We start from the raw sequence: 13,531 nt of genomic DNA, 5'->3' as shown, positions 1-13,531 counted from the left end.
GCGGCACTGGTGGAAAACTAAGACATCTACAAATAGATTTCCGCAGAATTAATAACGAATACATTTTCTTGAATCCGGATTGGTGCTGAGAATAGAGACCGGTTCCTAAAGTCACCGATTGATTCATCTATTGATCCATTTTGGTGGAAGCAATCTATCAGATATTTAATGTTCAATATGAAAACTCGCCTCAGGTCGTTTCCAGATTTCCTATATAACGTTATAAGGAAACCTGAATCACACATAAACCAATTGATAATTGATATCAGTACAGTTGCAAACTAAAATTTCACTAAAGAAAACGACCCTCTGGAACTCTGCGAACCTGTGGCTGTAGTAACCAACTGCGGAAAAAATTATACAAAAAAATAGCAGAAACCGAATTGAATGTGTAAGAAATGCGTCTGAAAATGGTAGAAACAATTATAGGGAAATCCGTTCAACTCGCAGCGGAGGAAGAGCGAAAGGACACCCGAGCAAAAGGGGAATCTATCCCAGGTAACAAAGAAGAAGGAGAGATCCCTAATGGATGACCTAGAAGATAAATAACTTGGTTTATCGCACCTAGCTAACTTAACAGAGATTATTTACAGTGAATGGATCAAACCATATTTTGTTAATGAGTAATATACCTAGTTTATCAATTAACAACTCTTTCAGAAACTTCGAAACTTTGGTTATTCTAGGACAGGGATGAGCAACAAGGGGCCCGCGGGCCGTTTACGGCCCGCCAAGCATTTCTAAAATTTAATTTATTTTATCGACTTTCTCCAGACTTTCTGACAACCCCGGTAATTTCTATAATCTCCAGTGTTGAATTTTGTAGTTGGTACCCTTGTTTATTGAACTACCTCTCTTTCCAGCTTACCTACAAACTACTTATATAACCTCGTTTCCAGATGAATATTACTGGAGTTTTTTCCTAACACCAAACCATTATTGTAACACTTCGACACGTGTTTCGATCACCAAGTGATCACCTTCAAGAGATCTTCCTGTTGAAGATGATCACTTGGTGATCGAAACAAGTGTCGAGGTGTTAAAATAACGGTTTAGAAATAACTCCAGTAATATTCATTACTACACCAAAGGATCCAAACAGTGCATCACAAGTCGATTTTAGATATCAAATGTATCAGTTAGCTTTATAATTGAAATTAGACAGAAGTGTTTTCATTCATTTCATTAAAGTGATCAATTCTTGTGTTTCTTGAAAGACTTGAGGGCAATATTATTGTGAAAAAGGTAATATTGATTAAAAAGGTTGCTCACCTCTGTTCCAGGGAGTTGATTTTTTATGTTATCTAAAGGCAGAGATCATGCCGTCATAAGTGATAGTGGCATTTTCATTAGCCATGAGTTGTTATGCCGAACAAAAATGACAAAGTACTTACAGAAGAGATTTTACTTGCCTATTTTTATGACAGAGATCCGAAACTGTGTGTCATAGATCTGTCATTTTTCAACACTGGTACTGGAATGTGTCATTTTTTTACAATTTTAAAAATTTAACATACATTTTCATAATTTCAGACTAACTCTTTTCTTTCAGGCTGGATTGGAAATTGGAGAAATGATCTTGGCTGTCAATAAAGACTCTCTGGTTGGTTCCAATTACGAAACGGTATGTGTATTTTTTCAAACTTTCCTGGAAATGAAATGAAATTGAAAACTTTATGGATATCTTTGACTAGCTCTTAGTCTCGAAATTTATAGATAGATAGATAGATAAATCTAATCAAATACTTCATCTGTCTATCTGTTTAAAATCTGTTTTTCCGTTAATCAGCTGTCGCCCCCATCCGAACGACAACTCTCAGAAGTTGAGGAACTTGTGCGAGCTAAGGACTAACGAGGTCTTACCTTTTAACGTGTGATTCCTAACACGGAAATATTTGGGAATAAATTTGAAGTTAATCATATAAGCTATATACTATTTATATATAGTGCAGTAATGACATCATTATCAGCTGCGACATGCAGGTGTTAATATTGTAGATCATTAAGGCTGAAAGGTGGCATATCACTAGCTTTTTTTTCTCGGTCAAAGGCATCGGCTCTGGGTATTCTGGGTAGTCAGTGTTGATAACTTCCAAAGCCACCAAGGGATCATAACAGCTATTAGCATTCATGTCAGCCATGTAACGTAGCAGAATCACACCAAACTTCAACTAGAAAAATATCTGGTCAAATTTGGGTTCGTACCCACGACTATTGAAACGTGAGTCGAACGCACTACCGCTTGCGCCAATTAACCTATTTTCATTAAGATTCATCACCTTCCAAAATAGATTTCAGTTTTTGTTTTGAAATGCAATTTTCATAAATGACAAAGTATCATTTGTGTTATTGTCTTTGGGAAGAGAACTTTAGGTTTCAATTCAAAATTCTTAACTGTTATCCTCTACTTCTAGTCAAACTTTGAGTAACATGTAATCAGTCGTTTGAGAAACCCCTCTGTTCCAAAAAACATCGATTTTAGTTTTTTAGATTATTTTGTATGTTATGTGTACTCACTGTCCTGGCTCAACAAGCATTGCAAACCTGATAGGATGGTTTTGGTTTGTCCACAAGTTTTAGTTTGCATACAAATGATGTTTCTCGAACGACTGATTGCCTTCAAATATTATTATTGTCAGTTAACTAGATCCCCTGTTGAGAAAATTCTTTAAAAAAAATAAGGCCGAAAGAAATATAGGAATTATAACACTGTGAATTTATCCTACTTTCTGGATTCTTCATAATTTCTGACACGAGAAATGTCAATCAGTTATTTCAGTAACTGGTTTGTTATGCTATCAATGTTCTGTCCTGGAAACATTTTTTTCTGCTACTTGTTAATGGTATTCCCAAGTATATCACTGGAGAAAAAATAACTATTTTTGCATGTGTTACCACCATCACTGTTTCAGGAGATATCTGAGGAACTCGGAGTAGAGATTGTAACATTCATCAATGATTTAAATAAACTGTTTCCATCAACCTTCATTTGAGAAAAAACAATACTGGTAGATACATTTGGTATCAACTCAAATGTTGAGAAACGCGTCGAATGCGTTTAATTTCCTCATTTGATTTTATTTACTCAAAGCTTCTTTTGCTAATCTTCAAGTCATATCGGGATAAGAAAAGGTTGATAAACTATACTTTGGCTTGAAGTATATGTCCTACGAAAATATAGTACCTTGGGGTGAAGAAACTGACTGGCAAAGGGTATTCATAGGTTAAAAAATAATTACTTGTCTTCTATTCAACAATAATTATGATGAAAGTTATTTTATATTCAAAGAAAAGCTAAGAGGTTTATATAGTCTGAAATGCGTAACTTTTCGATTGTTAACCAGCATGAATATGAAACAAGCTGCAGTAAACTACAAATTCCAAAATTTAAAACATCAACATGCAATAATTTCAATTGCATTACTCTCTTCAATGCGCTTCCTTACTGTATCCAGAGCATCAGCTGTTATTCCAGGCTTGAATATAGAGGAGAATGTTTCATTGAAAAATAGTTCATATACCTTGAAGTGTAATAATTAAAAAAAAAAATTGAAATGATCCTCTTATTTTATAATAATGACTAACGTTTCAAGTATTTCATTTATGCAATAATAATATTGATTGACTTGCCATGTGTAGTATATGTTATATTGGTGAATACATTAATTGTATTCTATTCAGACGATGATAAACAAGAATTAAAATTGAAGTGGTTATAATCTCCAGTTATGATAATTGTTGAGAAAGAGTAAACGGTGTTTTCCATAAAAAAACGCCAACAAGAGAAAACTCAATCCTAATTATCAAAGACGAACTAGAATTTAAAAGTAAATTCAAGTGTCCACATAGACCAACAAATAGGAAATCGTTTTTTATCTTGATGCAATGTTCACAACATACTGACGACTTGAAACAATGTTTCATTCAATCAGATTCATTAGAATTCATTTTTTACAGGCTGCCAATCTGCTGAAAAGAACCGAAGGCTTGGTTACTCTGGTGGTATCAAATCCCGGTAAAAAAGACCCCAACCATTCCCATTCGCCAACCCCAACAATTTCAGCCAATAGCACAATTGTAGAAAATAACAAGAATGCTGTTACCAAACCTGCTACCCTGAAACCTACAGCACCACCATCTAGACCCACTACACCTGTACCTGGTATGATATTCTCATTTTGTAAATATTGATTACTTGTATACATTCATATTATTTAGACCCAATTAGAAAAATAAAAATTTGTTGTGTCTGGTATATTGTATATAGACCTGGAACAACACCACACTAAAATAACAAATAGATAAAATAACCAAAATTAATAGAGAATGGATTTTTTTTTATAAAAATAAACAGGAAGAATCCAAGAGACACTAAAACTAATGAAAAGATCTCCAACTTTCTACAAGTATTCAATGCAATGGAATTGCAAGTTACTAATAAACTTTCCAAAGAGATTTGACAATTATCAAATATCATTAGTAGATTTAATTATTGTCAAATGAACCAATACACAAAATAAAGAAATAAAGAGATTTCAAAAACAATGGATTCACGACTATTCTATTCTTACGACTACAAACCTGAGTGCAATCAAATCTATAACAAACAGTTAACCTTCTTGGGATGAATACAGAACAGATCTAATAATGATTTCCCACAATCCTGTCAACAAAATAACATCTTAGAAATGTCAAAGCATATAAAGTATGGAAGGATTTTAAAAAGCTTTAACAAAAAATGTTGTTAAAAATGTTTTTTCTGCACGAAGAAAAAATTCCCAATTCAAACATTTGCTACCCTGGAAATCCAGGAGCTAATAACGAAACTCAAAATATGGCCAGAAATTTCACCAATTCAGTGAATACATTTCTGAAGATAGTCAACAGTATTTGTGGATTCAAAAGTGGCCTCTGATTTGTGGAAGTCACTCCTCAATAAGTTGGAAGACGCCTCATTAAGAAAGATTTGAGTCCTGTAGCATATGAAATACCTAGTATGTTTTTACAAAAATATGGCAGAACCTCAACAAGATGCCTGTTGAAAGCTATGAATAAATCAATGATGACTGTAAAACTTTAAAATGTATGAAAGCATGCGAACATATACATCTTCAAATACATGCAATGTATCGTCCAACTAGTTTATTTTATGATTCCCTGCACATGCATGAAGAAAGTAATTGCAAAAAATTCGTAATAGCATACCTTTGACGCAACATGGCTTTTTACTTCAGACGGAGAGTTCTTACATCTATATATAAATACAGTCACATTACCAGTAAAAGCCTCGAAGTTGAGGTATCTGACTCATAAAAAAAGGATATGTAAATGATAGTCAAAACAGTATTGTATTTCAGGTATTTGGGAAAAGTGGTTGTTTTTGATGTTATTTCATTATTTGAAAATAATTGCATGATGTTTAGAGGAGGTACAAAATTCATTTTTGTGAGTCATCTCTTCCTCTATTACCATTTCACATTCGTGTAACATCATATTTGCTAAAATGGTTGCAAAAACTTCAAGGAAATGTACAAGACTTCAATTTTTCAATATATTTCAAGATTTTATTGTACCTTAGCACTAAGAGATGACGGAACTGCATACACCACACTGAAATAACAAAATTATAATAAAAATTTTCCATTTTGGTACACATTTTGGTAACATTTGTGTTGACTTAAAATGAAAGTTTGTTTAGACTCAGGGTATTAATTCTGCAATTTTTCACAATGGATAGGTCACAAAAGTCTCAGTACAGAATTTTATAATTATATTCAAAAATTTTCCCAAGAAATATTTGAAAGAAACCTGCCAATTAGATGATCTTTGAATTATTAACATTCATACAGAGTACCCAAAAACCATTTTCCTTTTTCATTTCAGAACCAGTAGGAGATCCATTAACATGTCAAATAGTTCCTGGAAGAGATATCACCATCGAAATTGTAACTGAGAATAAAGGATTGGGATTATTTTTTGTAGGAGGAAAAGATACTTTAATTCCTGTGAGTGATTTTTTCCATTGAGTTTAATAAATATAAGTAACTTTTTGTAAATATGAGTGAAAGTTGTATATGCTTGTTTATGGCTTTGTTTTTATATTGATACTTTTTGTTTCAGAAAGGGATAGTCATAGTTGAAGTATATTCAGGTGGAATGGCTGACAAAGATAAAAGATTACAACCTGGTGATCAGATTTTAGAAGTCAATGGAACAACATTGAAAGATGTTTCATATACAACAGCTTTACAATCGCTGAGACAAACACTGCCAAAGGTAATTGATCTTAATGACAATATTTTTATCTGACAATAAAATTTAAAAAAAAAAATATTTTATTGTGGAAAAACTATTCTGTTAGCTAAAAATATTGAAATGCAAAAGATATCAGTTTCCAATGCTTTGCAGTATATTTACCACTGCACTCTTACTTCAATGAGCTTAGATTTGTATACTCTATCCTCTGTTAGATCCGACATTCTATAAACAATAAAAAAATTAGAGGAAGTTTTAATCTCAATCATTATTTTGTCATGATAACGAAATGATAATAATAATAATGAATAGCCTTTATTTTACTTGGCGGAGTTTAGCTATTCTTCCACATAGTTAAATTAATTCTAAAATATTGAACACATTTTTCATATAGTAAATTTGCCTGTTCATAAATGATTAATAAATAACGGAAAAAAAATGTACCTGAAATCAATGACTGGCGTTGTTAGCTGTGAAAACGGACATAATATAACATTTGTGAAAAAAGTTTTCAACTTCATTTTTTTGATACGTAAATAATTAACTTTCCAGATTTTCAACTGTCTGAGTTCAATAACTTCTTTTCAGTTTTTATGACATAAAAAGTTTGTTATTCAACAGCCTGTATCAATTTATCATAAATTTTGTGTTTATGAAAGTGAGAAATTGTATTCCATATTCCATAACGAATGTTTGGTGAACAAACCGAATAAGAAAAAGTTATTTTCGTATAATTCAATGTTCAATTGAAAGTAGTTGTTTCGAAAATAGTTTTTTGTTCTTGTAATTCAATGTTCTGAGAGGGAACTTTTTTTTCAGTTTGAATTTGAAAGTAACTCATCTTTGTAAAAAATATTTTATTTTGAATTCAATTGATGTTTTCCTTCTTTGAAAGTTTTCCAGAATTTTATGTATAAAGATGGAGACGTGAAAGCCAAAAAGCTTTTTTCCCAATAAATCAGTATCTAAGCAACTTCAGCGCGACTAAAAAAAAAGTGTCTACAAATCAATGGTTCAATATCGAAGGTAATTTCATTCGGTAAGAAAAAATTAGGGAATGGACATTTTCATTACATTTTGATAAAAATTGGTAACAAACCACTGAAATTATTTCGCTGTGAAACAAATCAAAAATGACTTGCTTTGCTATTCGGACCACTATTGGTAAAATGAGTTTATTTTAATCTCAAACAGAGATTGAGAAATGCTGACAAAAAAACAAAAATAATTCTTTACGAATCGCCAGTTATGTCCTAGCTCAAATACTTTAAATGTGCTAGGTTGGAGTTCAGGTTAGTAGTATCCTAGAAGAAGAAGAATCATGTCAATAGTGTCAAATTAAGGCAAAATATAAATTATAGTTCAATACCACCTCCACAAGCCACACAACAGTTGTTTTGTTATTTATTTATATAGACAAAATGTCATATGTCACAGAATGTCTCGGAACTCGGAACATAAGTAAACAGAACAGCACGCCTCTGAAATATGTCACCTTTGTTTGTCTCATACAGGTAACAGATTCATTGTCCTTTATTAGCTATAACCGATGTTGCCAAATGGTGAAATAGAAACGAATCCCTTTAAATGTTGAATGCATTATTTCATCCCTCTTTTTGAAGTATTTGAATTTTTTTTACGAAAAAGGTAATGATAAGTTTAAAATGCACTGTTTTAGAGCTCTTTTATGAAAACTACTTGATTTTCGTCAGAAGGAACATTCCCCATTCCTGCTTTTTGAATCAGTTTTTCTGTTGTATGAATGTTTTCTCTCTAGGTTCCATGTTATAATTTTCCAAAGTTTCAATTCGTTTTACACACTTAATAACTCATTCAGGACTACCATAGTTCTAGAGCTAACGACCTTTCCATCATGTTCAATAGTTGAGTCCATTGGCTCCCCGTGCTAAGATTCGCACATTGAAAGTTAAGATCTTGTTCATCTTCAGCTCTCAATCACAAGTTAAAACATCTGACGGTTGCCATTTGTGTGGCAGCAACAGCTATATTTCGATTTTTATTGCTGCCTTGTCCATAGACACTCGGTAAAATGTTGAAATAACCAGAACAAAGTTCGTAGAGCATTCCCCTGCATATAACAATAATGATAAATGGTCTTTATTTTCATCTTGACAAAGTTTAGTTTACAGTAGTCTCACTCAACCAAGATTATTTCTTTATACATTGGTGTTGAATTTGTTTCTGTTAAAATCTATTTTTTGTTAACCTATGAATCGGAAGTTGAAACGTGTGCGAGCTAAGGATTAACTCGGTCTTACGTTTCAACATGTGATTCCAAACAAGGGTTGGACGATACGCAGTGATATCAATGATCCGTCCATAGGGATCGAACCAGTCACGCTAACCTAACCGACTTCTGTCACATGTGAAGAAAGTGATGAAGATTATTAGTTGAAACCAAGACCTAATCTAGGTTTTACATTAATTTACATGCTTGAGCGAAAGTCAAATTTCTCGTTGATAATTTTGGAGTAGAGGTAATCTGGACATGACTCCTTTGATTTAATAATTTCAGCCAACGATTGTTTACACATTTAGTTTGAACAACAAGATTAATCGTATACGGGTATTCTGAACTGTTTTAAGTTACTGTATCAAGATAATGTCTGTTTTGGGAATCGGTGAATTAATATGGCTAATGAATCTGAAATCGCAACCTAAAGATTAACTCTAAGCATTTTATTTTTTTACTGTATTTCAATCTGTGATTATTCACATATTGTCCATAGTTCTATTCCGGTCTCTCTCATCACCAAAAATTATAGCTGATGATTTATTTGGGTTGATGTTAAAACAGTGATTTCTTGATATTTTCAATAGTTCATCCACACCATTATTCAAAGGATGTTCAGCAGATAAAAATTCATCAATTCTTGCGGAAAAGTATAGATTGATGTCATCAGCATAGGTACGCATTTGAAAGTTTTTCAGTGCATCAGAAAAATCAGAGGTGTAGATGGTAAATAAGAGGTGCAAGTATGTGAACGTTTAGTTCTGATGAAATATAAAATTGATAACAGGATGTGCTCGATTACTGAGAAAATATTTCAAAAATCATTGACTTTTATCTGTAGTAACAAAGTTTTGCAATTAGTAAAATATGGTTCATAGTATAAAATGTTTTACTATAATAAAGTGACACTGATTAATCATGTCGAGTTCGTTCATCCTCTCCATGATTATTGATTACTGATCAATGCGTTTTTGATTGATGTTATTCAGTTACTTCATGGATCGATCTTGTACTCATATTCACAATGTAATTTTTGTCTTCTGAGTATTTTTTTGTGGTCCTTTTAGGAATTAATTTGTTTGAAGTAATATTCTGTATAATAATGATTAATTCTGAAAATCATAACACGTTTATGTTATGATTTATATTATACACTTTACATCTCTCTTATTCCATTTACAAATTTCAGGTTCTTCTATTGAGTTTTTTTATTTCAAGATTCCTATCAACAGAAATTAAACAATTCGTTTTAATTTTGTTTCATTATTTTTCATATTTTTCAGATGAAAATGATCGTGTACCGACCTAACACAATAGAATATACACCTGTAGAGGTTGACCTCATTAAGAAACCTGGGAAAGGATTAGGCCTAAGTGTACTAGCTAGGAAGTCTGGTAAAGGAGTATATATAGCTGACATTGTGAGTATTGTCATAAACTATTCTTTACAAAAAAAAATTCATGAAAACGTTATACTTTAATTTCTAATTTCCTCCATCTATAATATTATATTCAACTGAAGCTTTGCTACAAGTGAATTACCTTAATTATAGATATCCATAACATCCAAAACAGCAAATTTGCAATTATAAAAGTCCCAAAAAAAATATTGAGATTCGCAAATATAAAAAATTTCAAATTATAATTTGGATAATCAGAATTGGAATATGCTTTATTGTTGAAAGATTACAGTTCTTATTGAATAAAATGAATGGAAATCAATTATTTACGATCATAACTGACATATAAAGATCAATAATATGAGGAAATATATTACGAGTTTTTTTGTTGTAGTTATTTTATTCCTTTCTTTGGAAGTATTCCACATTTTTTGTAACTTTTGATAACTTCATTTCATTTTAAACTTTCTCAAGAAATATTTTAGCTGTTTATAATAGAGAAATTAAAATTTAGAATGTTTTTTGAAATATATAAGCAAGTGCAAAGATAAGTTGTCAAACGTGAAAATACTATTCTTCTGATACATATTTTATTAAATGTACTTTAAATTTTTTAACATATATCATGTTTGTCACCTTGGCTGGCAGCTCAATATGACTATTATGCAAGATGTGACATTTCCAACTTCAGTTTTTGTTCTGCTTGGATATAATTCTTGAAATATTCTCGTGAGATAGTCATGAATGAAATGATTTTCATTTATTTTTCGTTCATACGGTGAAGTGAATGAAAAAACAAATTGCTGCAGGTTTTCCCGGGTTTTCCTGCAGCTGAAAAATCAAATGCGCCACTGGAATCAATGAAGTCGCCCCGGAGCGCCAATTAATTTTTGTTTTATTATAAAGTGAATCAAAATTCAAAAAATTTTGAGTTGATTTTAAGTATAGAAGGTAATAAATACATTTGATAGATTTATTCAGAAAATTTTTCAATGGTTTGTGAATTGCTGTATTTTGCAATTCCCGATATGGAAATTAAATATTTTAATCAAAAATAAATCAAACTATATGTTCATCAAATCAAGCTTTTTTACAAATTTTGATAAAAACAATGTTCAGTTTTGTTCATTTATCAAATATGTAAAATGAAATGCATTTTACTTCTGGATTATTTTAGTGCCACCACAAAAAATTTGGACTTTTCTAAAAAAAAATCAATTATCTTTCAGGTTAACGGTGGAACTGCAGATCTTGACGGTAGGATAGTTAAAGGTGACTTGATAATTTCTGTCAATGGACAGAATATTGAAGAAGTATCTGGTGAAGAAGCGGGGGCCATATTAAAGACTGTTGTGGGTAGGGTGTCTTTAAAATTACACAGATACAAACCTGTTGTGAGATAATTAAGTCATTCTTTTTTCAATTTTATTTGTTGCTCCCTAATTGACTCAAGTAATATGAAAAACTTATCATTTAAGATTGTAATGGTTTTACAAATTAACGTGTATGTTGTATTCACTAGACCAATCGCAATATGAATTGATTGATGTTGTTGATTAATTTTCTAAAATCGTAAAGATTTGGAGATACTTCAATAGAATCTTAGATCTTAACTAAATCATGAACTAGTTGTATTTTTCTCCATTCTTTTTCTTATGAATTGTTGAAAGAATGAAATCATGTTTTTATTTGCGGGTAATTATCTAATTTATTGACACAATTTATTTGTGCAATGGTTTCTAGTATAATGAAGTGTCATTATTTTATTAATGTTGAAAGTTTTGGGATCCTTATTTCACAGTCCTGTAGTTCTAATGTATCCAAAGGTTTTGAATGTCACGATGTCTCTGGGCATCGCATAAATTCCATCTTCTTGAATCTCTTTAACATTTCAAACCTGTATTGGATTAAGGGTGTATATCTCATTTTACTGTTAAGCAACATCTGTTGATAATTGAGCCATTGTTATTAAAATTTAATCCATTCAGATTGTTTTCACATAAAAACTGTACTCGATAATATGTATAACAAATGTTCAATATTCACAAGATCATCTTCACATTCAGTGGTTTTGGAAATTTTTGTTTTTGCCAGACCACCAGTCATTTTTACATTTTGAATTGATATGAAATTTTTCTAAACTTTAACTTCCTACTTTGAAAATGGTGAATTTATTAAATTTTTAACAAATGTCACTTATGGAATCTTCTATATTTTTTAAATTTACTTGTGATTATTGATGAGAAATCATTGATACATTCATTCTGAGCCGCATTTTGGGAAACATATTAAAGTTAACGGCAGATTTTTTTAACTTTTAATCCAATTCTGCACTGGTTTTATTTCCAAGAAGTATCAGTTATAGCTGCTCAGTTATTTTCTAGAAAATGACAGATGTGCAATGGACATTACCATTATTTTTGTTGCTAAAGGTTAACGCAACTAACGACATACTAAGGTACGACACATATATAATGTTTATCTAGTCAATTAAGTTATTGTTGTTACTTAATTTATTATCTGTATGTATCTAGTTAAATAGTATACCTGCTTAAATTGTGATAAATTCTATAAAAATTAGCTGAGTAAATTATATATATACATATAAATGAAATTATAATTTAGGCATATTACTAGCTATAAAGGTTGAATGTCATTTTGAATGTTCCATTTTGTTTCAATTATATGAAAAAGTTATTAGTTGAGTAACTTTTAAATAGTAGAATAACACGTTTATATATTATAGCAAATATTGTAAGAGGATGCATGTAATATTTTAAAATACCTAGGGATTCTTTAGGAATTAGTTTTTAATAATCTATTGAACAGACTGTAATAATTTGTATATACTGTACTCTTGCAAAGTTCACTGTACTAAATCTAGAACTATTTTGTAAATAGCGTTATGCAATGTTGCATGCTAGAATTTTAATAAAATTCACTTTATCTCTTGCTATTTTATTGTTTTAGTTTTGATGTTATGAATCACACGTTAAAAGGTAAGACCTCGTTAATCCTTAACTCGCACAAGTTTCGACTTCTGGGGGTTGTCGTTCGTAGGGGTGCAACAGCTGGTTAACGGAAAAACAGATGTTATCTGGTTCTGATTAATCTGAAACTTCTATGTCACAAAGGTAATTGGAAATTTAACTGATAATTGCCATAAACAAAAATAAAGGGAATTAAAATAATATCTCTATCCATGATAACAATTATAGAATTTTCACAATGTTATTTAAAACATATTTTGTTACACGGTAGCTTTCTCAGTTTCTGGTACTTCAAACTATTTTACAATGCCTTTTATATAATAGTAGTTTTTTTTTTAATACCAATATGGGGGACAATGATGTTAATAAACTGCTCTGCAGTTATTGTAAAAAAAGTGCAGTGAAAAAAAAAGTTGTGAAATGTAAAAAGTGTGACAAAGTGTGGCATGTGCTAAATGTAAAGATTGTTGTAGAACCAACCTAGCTAATGAAATAACAAATATAGATCGGAATGATAACACATTAATGATGAAGTTATATTCTGAAATCTATGGCTTAAGAAAAAGGCCTAAAGGATGAAATGTCTAAATTAAACACTGAATTGAAAAAAAAATGGTATAATTAAGGAGATG

The 13,531-nt window shown here is 31.0% G+C and overlaps 1 protein-coding gene across 3 annotated transcripts in view; it reads left to right on the top strand.

The window, feature by feature from the left end:
• LOC111507735 (multiple PDZ domain protein) overlaps nt 1–12,865 on the top strand; it is a 463,358-nt gene extending 450,493 nt beyond the window's left edge. For all 3 annotated transcript variants that reach the window (XM_074180506.1, XM_074180505.1, XM_074180503.1), the window contains 6 exons: nt 1,553–1,624; nt 3,958–4,162; nt 5,884–6,005; nt 6,121–6,276; nt 9,793–9,930; nt 11,139–12,865. In XM_074180506.1, the coding sequence (XP_074036607.1) occupies nt 1,553–1,624; nt 3,958–4,162; nt 5,884–6,005; nt 6,121–6,276; nt 9,793–9,930; nt 11,139–11,312 (867 nt within the window). In that variant the 3' untranslated portion in view covers nt 11,313–12,865. The remainder of the gene's footprint in view (nt 1–1,552; nt 1,625–3,957; nt 4,163–5,883; nt 6,006–6,120; nt 6,277–9,792; nt 9,931–11,138) is intronic.
• Nucleotides 12,866–13,531: the final 666 nt, after the last annotated feature.

This window comes from Leptinotarsa decemlineata, unplaced genomic scaffold (assembly GCF_025532065.1).
Source record: "Leptinotarsa decemlineata unplaced genomic scaffold, Ldec_3_MD MMD2_tig00026299_RagTag_RagTag, whole genome shotgun sequence".
Taxonomy (NCBI): Eukaryota; Metazoa; Arthropoda; class Insecta; order Coleoptera; family Chrysomelidae; genus Leptinotarsa; species Leptinotarsa decemlineata.
This window is presented reverse-complemented; position numbering and strand designations above follow the sequence as displayed.